This window comes from Tiliqua scincoides, chromosome 2, assembly GCF_035046505.1.
Source record: "Tiliqua scincoides isolate rTilSci1 chromosome 2, rTilSci1.hap2, whole genome shotgun sequence".
NCBI lineage: Eukaryota > Metazoa > Chordata > Lepidosauria > Squamata > Scincidae > Tiliqua > Tiliqua scincoides.
In genome coordinates, this window is record NC_089822.1 from 168,118,345 (window position 1) to 168,131,044 (window position 12,700).

At 43.3% G+C, this 12,700-nt stretch overlaps 1 protein-coding gene across 3 annotated transcripts in view; it reads left to right on the forward strand.

Moving 5' to 3' along the window:
• The window catches only part of MAP2K7 (mitogen-activated protein kinase kinase 7), a 36,440-nt gene that overhangs the window by 13,460 nt on the left and 10,280 nt on the right, over positions 1–12,700 (forward strand). For 2 of the 3 annotated variants that reach the window (XM_066613989.1, XM_066613990.1), the window contains 5 exons: positions 9,633–9,774; positions 11,198–11,264; positions 11,729–11,842; positions 11,968–12,087; positions 12,194–12,301. In XM_066613989.1, the coding sequence (XP_066470086.1) occupies positions 9,633–9,774; positions 11,198–11,264; positions 11,729–11,842; positions 11,968–12,087; positions 12,194–12,301 (551 nt within the window). Of the gene's footprint in view, positions 1–4,296; positions 4,351–9,632; positions 9,775–11,197; positions 11,265–11,728; positions 11,843–11,967; positions 12,088–12,193; positions 12,302–12,700 lie in introns of those variants that run through there. The other variant, XM_066613992.1, reaches the window with a different exon arrangement.

Sequence of the window (12,700 nt, forward strand, 5' to 3'; positions counted from 1 at the left end):
GTACCTGGAGTAAGTATCCAATTCCAAAGTATAGATAGAATTCATTTGATTTTTAATACAAATCATCTGTGTGGGTGGAAAAAGATGACAAAGTAGGTCTTTGAACCTTAGATTTTTAAGGGCACATTGATTAACTGCCTTTGGCAGTTCTTCTCATAGACTCTTTCAGTCCCTTTGAAATCTGTGGAACTGAAGCCTGTATTCAGGATTGTGCCCTTATAGTGCAATCTTATGCATATCTACTCAAAAGTAAGTCCTATTGTGTTGATGGGGCTTATGCCAGGAAAATGTATATAGGTTTGCACCCTGAGTTATTTATCTCCCATTAATTCCAACCTCTCCTGGAAACTTGGAATAGTTTTCATTTATTGCTGCATACATGGATGTGTTTCATCAAGGGCATATCAGCAGCACTCATTTTGTAGCTCTCATTCTGTAGGATCAACATGGAGTCCATTGTTTAGTTTCTAGCTAATTCATTTTAACCTTTTATTTTGTGTATGGTTATCTGATGCACAGTTAAATATCCAAGTCATTAAATCATACTTAGCATTCTTCCCTTCTTTGCACGAGCACACTAATGTAATGACAGCCAGCATAAGGAATTTTTTTAAGTGACTCCTAAGGGAGTGTGTCTAAAGTTGCTATGTGGAAAGTCTGTTCAGAAGAAAACAGGTATGCTGAGGAATTTCCAGGTGCCTTCTCATGAAGCTGGGAATAGAGTCCCCTTCAGCTGCTAGTTTAGAGATGAGTAACGGGTCCCGTGACTTAGATTGGAATTGGCCTTAACACAAATCACCTATTTTTTCTGTAATATCTAACATGACTGGTGTATTGAACCTGATTTCAAGTCTTAAGTAAATGGAAACCATTCCTGGGCATGCCTGCAACTGGGCTAGGTTTGGGTTATATTTTAAGGAGTGCACATGAAAATGAGATTGTTCAAGCACACATGAAAGAAATTGTATAAATAGAGATACTGACCATTTTCTGTGTAACACCTTGTGTAGCATATTGCAAATGCAGAGCCAAGAATTCCCATTTGGATTTCTCTGCATAGTAACCATGTCTTGTCCATGGCACAAGCCTGTTTATGCAAGTGGAAGGATAATTTAGGGATATAGTCCCTTTTCTTTATAGCCCAGCCACTACCTTCACCTTTGAACTAATCTGTGAAAGTGTGTAGATCTGTTGTGTCTACACTTCTGTCAATCCTTCAGTTTTAGAAAACCCAATTGTTATTTCAAGTAGGATTCACCCTGAGTTGAGTGAGTTTGAGATTGGAGAACTTGTGTGGGTTGAGCTACATATAGCCCAAATATCTGAAATATCTCTGCCCAAATGTCACCAGCTGAAGTACTGTTTCCATGCTTCCATCCTATGTCCAGTACCTTTTGATGATGCCCCTTCATAAAAACTTCCTGCTTCTTGTGCTTTGGTTTTGCTTTCTTTCATGTCCTGTCCACCCCTTCCCACTATGGTTATTTTCATCCCCTTTTACTTTTTTCATTTTTGTTCTGCAGTGTCCGATCTCTTCTGCAGCATGTTTTTCTCCTTTGCTGTGAGTCTCTTTTTAACAGATGGAAGCTGATAGCTTTGCATGACCAAGCTGTAGAATAGCATGCAGGCTTCTTGGTTTGAGTGTGCTATGGAGATGAATTTACCCTTTATAGGCCATAATGTTACTTGGATGTGGTGGGGGAGGTGGGTAATGGGGGAGTGATGGGGAGGACAGCAGCTAAGATTGCTGGTGTAGCTGCAGACCAGGACTTCCCTCGTTTAAAATCTTGTCTCTGCCATGAATTCTCATGAGGTGGCCTTAGGCAAGCAACTGCCACATCAACTTTTCACATTAGCTGTAATATTGGGGTGGGGGGAGGGAATTGATACTCTTCACCTTCAGGATTGCTGTAAGGACAACATTGATGATACATGTGAAGTGCTTGTCACACTCAAAGTGTTGTACAAATACTGTGCAGTATTTTCACAAGTTTTGAAATGTCTGGGCTTTTGAATTGATGTGTTAATATCTAGGATTGAAGGCTTTACAGCCTTACTTAGGCTGTTCTGTGCAGCATGTTTGATGATCTCTGCATTCATGATGGGTATGCCGATCTGATTTCAAGCAGAGCTCTGTACTGCTGCCTAGAGAGTATCCATCCAAAGGAACCATAATGTACAGGCAATTTTCTTCAAACATTCATCATATATGTGCATGGAGCATGAATAGTTTTCAGCTACTTATTTTTGTTCCTGGTAAGAGCTATGAAGAAAGCACATACATGAGTCTAACCAAAGAAAGCGTTTGCAGCTCCTTCATGTCTGCAGAAGCATCCTGGATGCACCTGGATTTTGAGGGGCTACATTTTGCAAGTTGCAGAGCACCCTCAGCTCCATTATGAGTTGTGAAAATAAGGGTGCAGTCCTAACCAACTTTCCAGCACTGGCATAAGTGTGCCAGTGGGGCATGTGCTGCATCCTGCAGTTCGGGGTCAGTCATGGAGGCCTCCTCAAGGCAAGGCAATGTTTGTTTCCTTACCTCGGAGTTGCATTGCCCTTATGTCAGTGCTAGAAAGTTGGTTAGGATTGCGGCTCAAGGAGCATTTTATACTTGGACAACATCTCTCTCTTCTGGCCTTCAAAGACTTGACTCTGTAACTGATTCAAAGTGCCATTTCACATGTTGTAAAGAAAGGTGTGCTAGTCAGTCTTACGCATCCACTGTAAAGTGGGACCCACACCTGCCTAATTTATAACAGTCTTATAGACAGAAGGCAGAAGAAACAGCAGCAAACTCTTTAGAACAGAACTCTCTAGACCTTGTCCCGCGGGCTGGATCTGGCGTCCTGCCTTCCTCCTCCTCCGCAGGAATGGTGCTTACCTTTCCATGGGAGAACCATCTTTCCATGCTACCAATCTCCCCCAAGCTGAACTCTGGCCTGCCATTTCCGGGTTCTATCGCCCTAGCAGCTACTACACCCAGATTTCTAGGCAGGTGTGGTGGGCTGGAACTCAGTTTGGGCATAAGAACATCAGGCCATAGGCCCAACTAGTCCAGCTTCCCGTATCTCATAGTGGCCCATCAAATGCCCCAGGGAGCGTTTGACACCAGATAACAAGAGACCTGCATCCTGGTGCCCTCCCTTGCATCTGGCATTCTGACATAGCCCATTTCTAAAATCAGGAGGTTGTGCATACACATCATGGCTTGTAACCCATAATGGATTTTTCCTCCAGAAACTTGTCCAATCCCCTTTTAAAGAAATCCAGGCCAGATGCCGTCACCACATCCTGCGGCAAGGAGTTCCACAGACTGACCACACGCTGAGTAAAGAAATATTTTCTTTTGTCTGCCCTAACTCTCCTAACACGTAATTTTAGTGGATGTCCCATGGTTCTGGTGTTATGTGAGAGTGTAAAGAGCATCTCTCTATCCACTTTATCCTTCCCCTGCATAATTTTGTGTGTCTCAGTCTTGTCCCCCCTCACGTGTCTCTTTTCTAGGCTGAAAAGGCCCAAACGCCATAGCCTTTCCTCGTAAGGAAGGTGCCCCAGCCCAGTGATCATCTTAGTCGCTCTCTTTTGCACCTTTTCCATTTCCACTATGTCCTTTTTGAGATGTGGTGACCATAACTGGACACAATACTCCAGGTGTGGCCTTACTATCGATTTGTACAACAGCATTATAATATTAGTCGTTTTGTTCTCAATACCTTTTCTAATGATCCCAAGCACAGAATTGGCCTTCTTTATTGCTGCCACACATTGGGTTGACACTTTCATCGACCTGTCCACCACCACCCCAAGATCTCTTTCCTGATCTGTCACAGACAGCTCAGAACCCATTATCCTATATGTGAAGTTTTGATTTTTTGCCCCAATGTGCATGACCTTACACTTACTGACATTGAAGCGCATCTGCCATTTTGCTGCCCATTCTGCCAGTTTGGAGAGATCCTTCTGGAGCTCCTCACAATCAGGTCTGGTCTTCACCACTCGGAAAAGTTTGGTGTTGTCTGCAAACTTAGCCACCTCACTGCTCACCCCTGTCTCCAGGTCATTTATGAAGAGGTTGAAAAGCACCGGTCCCAGGACAGATCCTTGGGGCACACTGCTTTTCACCTCTCTCCCTTGTGAAAATTGCCCATTGACACCCACTTTCTGTTTCCTGGTCTTCAACCAGGTCTCAGTCCAGGAGAGGACCTGCCCTCTAATTCCCTGACTGTGAAGTTTTTTCAGTAGCCTTTGGTGAGGGACCGTGTCGAACGCCTTCTGAAAGTCCAGATATATAATGTCTACGGGTTCTTCCGCATCCACATGCCTGTTGGCCTTTTCAAAGAATTCTAAAAGGTTAGTGAGGAAAGACTTACCCTTACAGAAGCCATGCTGATTCTCCCTCAGCAAGACCTGTTCGCCTATGTGTTTTGAGATGTATTCCACCATCTTACCCGGTATAGATGTTAGGCTGACTGGCCTATAGTTTCCCGGGTCCCCCCTCTTTCCCTTTTTAAAGATAGGCATGACATTTGCTATCCTCCAATCCTCTGGCACCGTGGCCGTTTTGAGGGACAAGTTGCATATTTTAGTCAAGAGATCAGCAACTTCATTCTTCAATTCCTTAATAACTCTTGGGTGGATGCCATCAGGTCCCGGTGACTTATTGATCTTTAATTTATCAATGAGGTCTGAAACATCTTTTCTTTTAACCTCTATCTGACTTAATTCCTTGGTCAGGAGGGGCCATTTGGGCAGCGGTATTTGCCCGAGGTCTTCTGCCGTGCAGACAGATGCAAAGAACTCATTTAACTTCTCTGCCATCTCTAAGTCTCCTTTTTATCTCCCCTTTCCCTCCCTCACCATTGAGAGGGCCAACCGCTTCTCTGGTGGGTTTCCTGCTTCTAACTTATTTGAAGAAGCTTTTATTATTCCCCTTAATGTTGCTGGCCATGCGTTCCTCATAGTCTCGCTTGGCCTCCCAAGTCTTGCAAGTCCTCGCTTGGCAAGATTGGCAGCATGGATGGATGACCTTGATGGAATGGTAAGCACTGGGGATGCCTCTCCTGTTCCACAGCAGTCTCCAGTTTAGCTTTAGAGCAGTGATTCCCGAACTGTGGGTGATGACCCAATTTTTTGGTGAGTTGCAAAACTCACAAGGCAGATTAGGCTATATGCCTCAATGTTTAAGCAGCCTGCTACTTGGGGACTTCAGTTCTGATCCTGTGATTTCTGTTGCTCAAATTTTAGACTGTATACATATAGGCATTATGCAAATATTTAAGTAGCAATCATAAGTGTCTTTGGAATTGAAATGTTGAAGGCTTAAAATTATGTGTTCTGGTAAACTTGTGAAATGGTACAGGCCCTGCCAAAGGACTGATTTGCATGAATTTTTCTGATGTTCGACTTCGAGGTACATGAGCTGTTGTGTAAGCACCCTCAGGGAAAAACAGTAATTTTTTTTACCTTAAGGTTTAGTCTGTGAACGTCTGCTTCTGCTGGGCTCAGAGGAACCTCCAGAGGTGAGTGGGGAGGTGTTCACCCGTATCTGCAGTTTCACTTAACTGAGGGGGATTCCGGAATGGAACCCCTGGGAACACGGGGACACACCTATACTTACGAAAAGTTTTAACTAGACCAGAGCTTCAGTTCAGTACAGTTATTGCATGGGTCACTAAAACGTTTCTAAAGAATCTGGGAAACTAAGCAGGAGTATTCTTAATGTATTTGACATCTGTCAAACTGATAAAAAAAACTGATAAAACCTTGTATAATTTGGGATTTCTTTGTAATTAAATGTCCTCCATCAAGGGTGTCAAGATAATTTTTGACATAAAAACAGTTGCATTTTTATATATTGTTTACCTCCTGAATTGAGCAAACTGGTGTTTGTTCTTTTTGCCCTGCTGGTGAATAGGTCCTAGATAGTGGAAACTTATATGGCACTTGTACTTCTGCTGTTAAGAACATAAGAGCCCTGCTGGATCAAGCCAAAGGCCGTCTAGTCCAGCTTCCTGTATCTCACAATGGCCCACCAAATGCTTCAGGGAACACACTAGACAACAGACACAACCTGCGTCCTGGTGCCCTCCCCTGCATCTGGCAATCAGATGTAGCCTACTTCTACCTTGCACATACCTACCATGACTTGTAACCAGTGATGAACTTTTCCTCCAGAAATTTGTCCAATCCCCTTTTAAAGGCATCTAGGCAAGATGCCATCACTACTTCCTGTGGCAAGGAGTTCCACAGACTAATTTCACCCTAGGTAAAGAAATATTTTATTTTATCTGTCCTAACTCTCCCAACACTCAACTTTAGTGGATGTCACCTGGTTCTGGTGTTATGTGAGAGGGAAAAGAGCATCTCTCTATCCGCTCTATCCAGCCCCTGCATAATTTTGTATGTCTCAAACATGTCCCCCATCAGGCGCCTCTTTTCTAGATTGAAGAAGCCCAAACGTTGTAGTCTTTCCTCATAGGGACGTGCCCCAGCCCAGTAATCATTTTGGTTTCTCTCTTCTGCACCATTTCTGCTATATCCTTTTTGAGATGTGGTGACCAGAACTGGATTCCAATTTGTACAATGGCATTATATTAGCCCTCTTATTCTCAATACCTTTTCTAATTATTCCAAGCATAGAATTGGCCTTCTTCACTGCCGCCACATGTTGGGTCAACACTTTCATCAAGCTGTTCACAAGCACCCCAAGATCTGTTCTCCCACAGACAACTCAGAACCTATTAGCCTATATGTAAAGGTATTGATTAGCCAAACTTGTTTGGGTTCTACTCAGTGCTTCTGTAACCATAAGAACCTAAAAAGAGCCTTGCTGCTAGATCAGACCAATGACCTGTCTAGTCCATATTCCTGTATCTCACAGTGACCCACCTTTGGGAGCACATAAGACAAGATACCTGTTGTCCTGTTGCCAATCCCTTGTACCTAGTGTTCAGAGATAGGCTATCGCTAAAACCTGGTGGTTGCATATAGTCATTGGGGCTTGTGACTTGTGGTGGACTTCTCCTCCATAAATCTGTTCAATTCCTTTTAAAGGCATCTTGTGAATATTCATGAATGCATTGTGGTTCTTTATTGGAATTTTCTGGACTTCAGGCTTTGTGAGACTTTAGCCTAGTTCTCACAAACAGCAGATCTGTAAAGCTGCGTCTATTATGTATTGGTGAGGACAGCAAGTGGAACTCTACCTTGATTAAATGCTCTATGTGGTTCTCTAACCTTTTGCTGCTGTGACCCACCATCAGCAGCCGCGGTCACATCATGCACCAATATGCCTTACAGCATTCTGCAGTGCTGTAGTGTGACATGGTGTGGTGTGACATGGCCAACAAAATGGGTTGTGCGCTGGCACTGCTTGGAAGCTGCAAGGCATTCTGGGCTTGTTGCCCAGAATGCCTTGTGGCTTCTGGGAACACCAGCTGCATGACCCCTCCCCCCAAAAATTGGGTTGTGTATTCTTGCCAGGAAGGAAGTTAGGGAGTGCGCATGGGGAGCATGTTGCAACCAACTGGAGCATGTTGGTTAGGATCTCTTGGCAGGTATGCTGTACGGCACTGTCATAATTATAATTTGACCATCTCATTTTTGAATCAGTTGTGTGAAGTAGTCATTTGTGTTGAAGGACCAGGAGAGGTGTGGAAGGAGCGGCACTATCCTGGCATCTGTGTCCTGCATATATTTCTTTGAAACTTAAAGAGGTGCTTAGAAGTATTATAAAAATTAAGAGAAAAATGTCCTGCTAATTATAGAGTCCTGTTGAGCAACATTTCTTTAGTCAGTGTCTGGTCCCAATGTAGAAGACAATTCTTCCCTTTTGACCACTGCAGATGCATGGTATTGCTGAAGTCTATGGAGGAACGTTTATGTGGGAATGACATCTTCAGTGTTCATGTAGATGTCATATAGGCACTGGGTGATTAAAGGGACACTCCTCCGTTTTTAGAAAGAATCCATGAAACCTGGAGTACAAAGCGTAACTGTTTTACATCCAACTTGCTCATACATTGCCTGATCTCTGTGCCATGAAGAGGAAGGTTAAGATACCTCCTTAGGACTCGCCCATCTACTGAGTCACTTGCCACATCTTTTTAGGCTAAAGCCTGCTTATAAAGAGTGCATCAGATAAAACATCACAAGATAATTGATAAGGTGAAATACATTTATAATTTTATATATTGTGCTGGGAAGGCATTAGCTCTAACCATTCAGCTACTAATCCTTGTTGCTAAAATCTGTGCAAGCATGACCTTCTGTACTGGCTCACCTGTGATGTTCTCAGTTTCCTGATACCTGTGATGTTTTCGGTTTTCTGACTCAGTTATAGGCGTTCTTCCGAGATCCCTTCTTAAGCTTTATACCAAGCTTATGACAGATGGTTGCCCTTAGACTGCTCTCCTCATTTGAAAGATGCTCATGCTAGGCAGCAAGCAGGAAGTGTATTGCCAGCTCCAGCTCACAGAGCTCTCACTCTGCCCAGGGTCAGCACAGGTTCTTGGTCAAAAACTGCTTTGTCCTTAGTTCCTGTTCCTGGCACGCAGTGTCTTTTCAGGAGCAAGTCTGACTTCAAAATAGGCTTAATTTAAATATAAACTTGAGAGCTATTTCCACCTAGGCTGAGTTGTCAGTATCTTGTCTAAAGCAGGTCACTGGTGCCTGCCAACGCAACATTAGCATACCAGTGTAGTGTTCTTTCAGCCTATGGGTTTCTGCCTTGCTAATGCTGTGCATATAGGCACCTGATAACTTGGCTTAGCTGTGTTGCTTCTTGTGTGATTCTCTGCTTGAGTTATGTACCTGGCCAAGGTGCCTTCAAAATGATGTATTGAAAAGACAAGTTAAATTCCAAACATGCGTTGGAACTTGCTGCTGAAAAATTGCTGCTGGAAGAGTTCCCATGGTGAGGCCCAACCAGGGTTGGTTTGTGTAAACTCTTAAGAAACAGTGATTCTTATTTTTAATAGAAAATGTGGTGCAAGGAGCAGTGCTTCATTAGGAGATGTTGGTGCTGCTGTCCACATTGTAACCATCTTGTTTAAACAGACTTTGAGAACCTGAAAGTTAGTGACCAAATATATTTTGAAATACCCTGTATACTGGTAAACTTTTCCATTCAAATTTAGGGAGACCTTAAAGTTATCATTAATGACATGTTAAACAGTGCTGGCATCCTTCACAAGAGACTATCAGGAAACGGATCATATAAGGGAGATACCCTCTTCAGTTGTGTCTTGTCTTTGATTCCATTCTATTCATGCTAGGCCTGACGACCCTCACAGTTACACAGGGGAAGACCTGTGTCCTGTGCCAAGGTACGCCTACCCCCCCCCCCATGACAGCACATTTCAAAGCTGTGGTTTCCAGAGGGTTTTGCTTCCCAAAGGCAGCAGTGGAGTTCAAGAGGAATTAATTTCGGAGGACAGTAGTGCTAACCTATCTGATATTTCAGGCATCAGGATAACACTTGAGTTGGCTTTTTTGAACTGGTTGGCTGGCTCCTCAGCACTCCTCCATTCAATGCAGACAGCACTGATGACTTAGACTGCAAAGGACCAGCTTAAAACCAGGAGTCCAAGCACTGCTGTGCCTGACCTCTCCTCTTCTTCTCTCTCTCTCAGCATTGCAGCTTCCCTTAGCCAATGATGGTAGCAGCCGTTCCCCCTCTTTGGAGAACTCGCCCCAGCATCCTACTCATCCACGTCCCCGAAACATGCTGGGCCTGCCTCAGCCGTCCTTCCTGCTGCACAGGAGCATGGAGAGGTAAGCAGAGATAAAAATTAGTCAGGGGCTAGTGTCCTCAGCTGAATTGCCCCTCCCCCCCTTATCTGGTCTTTAGTCATGTAGGTGACCTGTTGTCTGTGGCCTTGTATTCAATCAAGGAAGGACCAGCTTGTTTTGAGAAGGAACAGCAGTTTGAAGCAAAAAATTAACACTAACTATGCTTCAAACTACTCCTATGATGAATTGGAAGCCCTCGCATGTGGGGCAGTGCAGTTGTCATCTGATCTGTGCACAATACAGGAAGAGTTTTCTGTTTTCATCCTTATATCACTTTGACAAATGGCATATCAGGGAACTGCATGTTCTTTGTGCCCTTTAATCATGTACGTTATTGCTATTGCTGCACCCTAACAGCTGTTTCATCTTGGGCAATATGTGAGGGCCTGAATTCCAGAAGCCCACAAATGCTTGTCCAGTAATAAGTTGGCAGAACTTGGAAAATGAACTCATAGTTCATGCCACCTTGTTGCATAGATATGGTACTTTCATATATCTTAGTTTATCTGAGTGCATTTTTCTCTGTATTCAGTTTTGTATGAAGTTATAAACAGTGAAATTTACTGTGTGCGAATTATCGTGGACTAATTTTGCCTCTTAAATTTTTGATTCATAGTACTTGTGCAAAACTATGCTATACTGGGCATACTGATAATATGCAGAAGGGCTGTTTGCATTCATCAGGTAGTAAAAACATGTGACTTAACTTCAATTCTTATTTACAACTTGAGGAGATTTAGGAATCTTGTTATGGAATTAACTAAGCAGGATGTTTGCAGGTTGAAGTTACTTGCTTGGAATTCACATATCATTCAATGGTTCTCACTGTGCAATCCTTTTGCTTATAGCAGGGGTGTCCAAACCTTTTGGCAGGAGGACCACATCATCTCTCTGACACTGTGTTGGGGGCTAGGAAAAAAAGAATTAATTTACATTTAAAATTTGGATAAATTTACATAAATTAATTTATTAGAGATAAACTTATATGAATGAATGAAGGTCTTGCAAAAGCTCAAGATCTATAAAAGACCTTGCAGTTTTTGCTGCCGCTGCCGCTTCACAGATGTGAAATAGCAAGCAATGGAGGGACTCCTCAGCCTGCAGCTCACACAAGAGGTCAAACAGTTACCCTCATGCTGAGAGCAGTCACGTTGAGCCAGCACAGTCTCTAGCAAGTCTCCGGAGGGCAAGAGGCTCATTGGAGACTGGGGGCTGGATTGGATGTCCTCAAGGGCCGCAAATGGCCTCCGGGCCAGGGTTTGAGCACCTTTGGCTTATAGGATTATGTAGAGGTCTCATTTGTGGACAGACTTGTAGTCTCATGGATATAGAGTCTTCACTCTGATACACTTGTGTCATAGATGGAAACTGTTATGCTTTGTTACCTTTTCTTTTCTTTTTCTAGCATAGAGATTGATCAGAAACTGCAGGAAATCATGAAGCAAACAGGTTACTTGACCATTGGAGGACAGGTGAGCTGATTTGATGTAGCGTGTCACAGATAAAAATAGTCCAAGCTAGATGTGTTCATTGCTGTGGTGGGGAGCAAGATGGTGGACTGGATAGCTCAGTGGTCTGATCAGAAAAGGAATGGCCTACGTTGTAGATCTGATGGGGTGCTGTGTCTTGCACTTTTCATATAATTTTAAGAAATATGTCTCTTTTGCACTTACAACACTATGTTGTCTGTGTCACTACCAAGAAGGCACTGTGGGGTTTCACCTTGGTATTCATGTGGCTGGCCAGTGTATCTTCATGGAGCAATTTTAATAGGCAAAGAGGAGAGCTGCAACAGCTTCAGATATTTTGAGGCCTGACTAAGAGTTGACTGCAGTAGAAGTTGACTTACATAGTTTCCTCTTCTTGAATATGCATAGATCATCAGTAGCTAGCTTCCTTATTTACATGTGACCTGTCTGTGTTCATCTGCTCACAGAGATATCAAGCAGAAATCAATGATTTAGAAAACCTTGGTGAGATTGGAAGTGGGACATGTGGACAGGTGTGGAAAATGCGTTTCAAGAAGACTGGGCACATCATAGCTGTGAAGGTGAGTTAGATCAGCTGAATGTCAAGGTGCAGGAATGAAGGGGGGAAAATAGCAGTTTGGTCTCGGGGCCTTTGACCTCCTGCCACGTTAGCTTCATCATGTGTCTTCTGTTCCTCTTTGCTCAGCAAATGCGTCGTTCTGGTAACAAAGAGGAGAACAAGAGGATCCTGATGGACCTGGATGTGGTGCTGAAGAGTCATGACTGTCCTTACATTGTTCAGTGCTTTGGGACTTTCATCACAAATGTCAGTGCTCCCACTTTTTCTAGTCTGTCTGTGTCTTTAAGTGCAACTTAGCCAAATCTTGTCATAATAACTATAATGTGTGCTTCTATTGCTTTCCCCTCTGTAGACGGATGTTTTTATAGCCATGGAATTAATGGGCACATGTGCAGAGAAGCTGAAAAAACGTATTCAAGGGCCTATACCTGAGAGGATCTTGGGAAAGATGACTGTGGCAGTGAGTGTTGAAGTCTCTTTTGTGGCCAGAATTCTAGAAAGGAGCAAGTAGTTACCAAGGTTCTGCCTGACTTAGGCTGCAATCCTATGCACAGTTTTCCTGAGAGTAAGCCGATAGAACTTACTTTTGAGTAGACAAGCATAGGATTGTGCTCTCAAAGCAAAAAAACACAGACATGCTATGGGGAAGTGTACCTCTATGTGTATGCCAAGATTCTGTACCAGATTTCATTTTTGTAAACCAGAAACTTGGGGTTGAAATACTTCAATTATGCCTCAGGACAAAGTGAAGGCAACTTTATCTGTCCAGTTTATTTACTCCCCAGGAGGAATTCTGCACCAAATAGTTTTCTGCAAAATCACATTTTTCCTTTTTGAAAAAACTGTTTTCTAGCCTCAT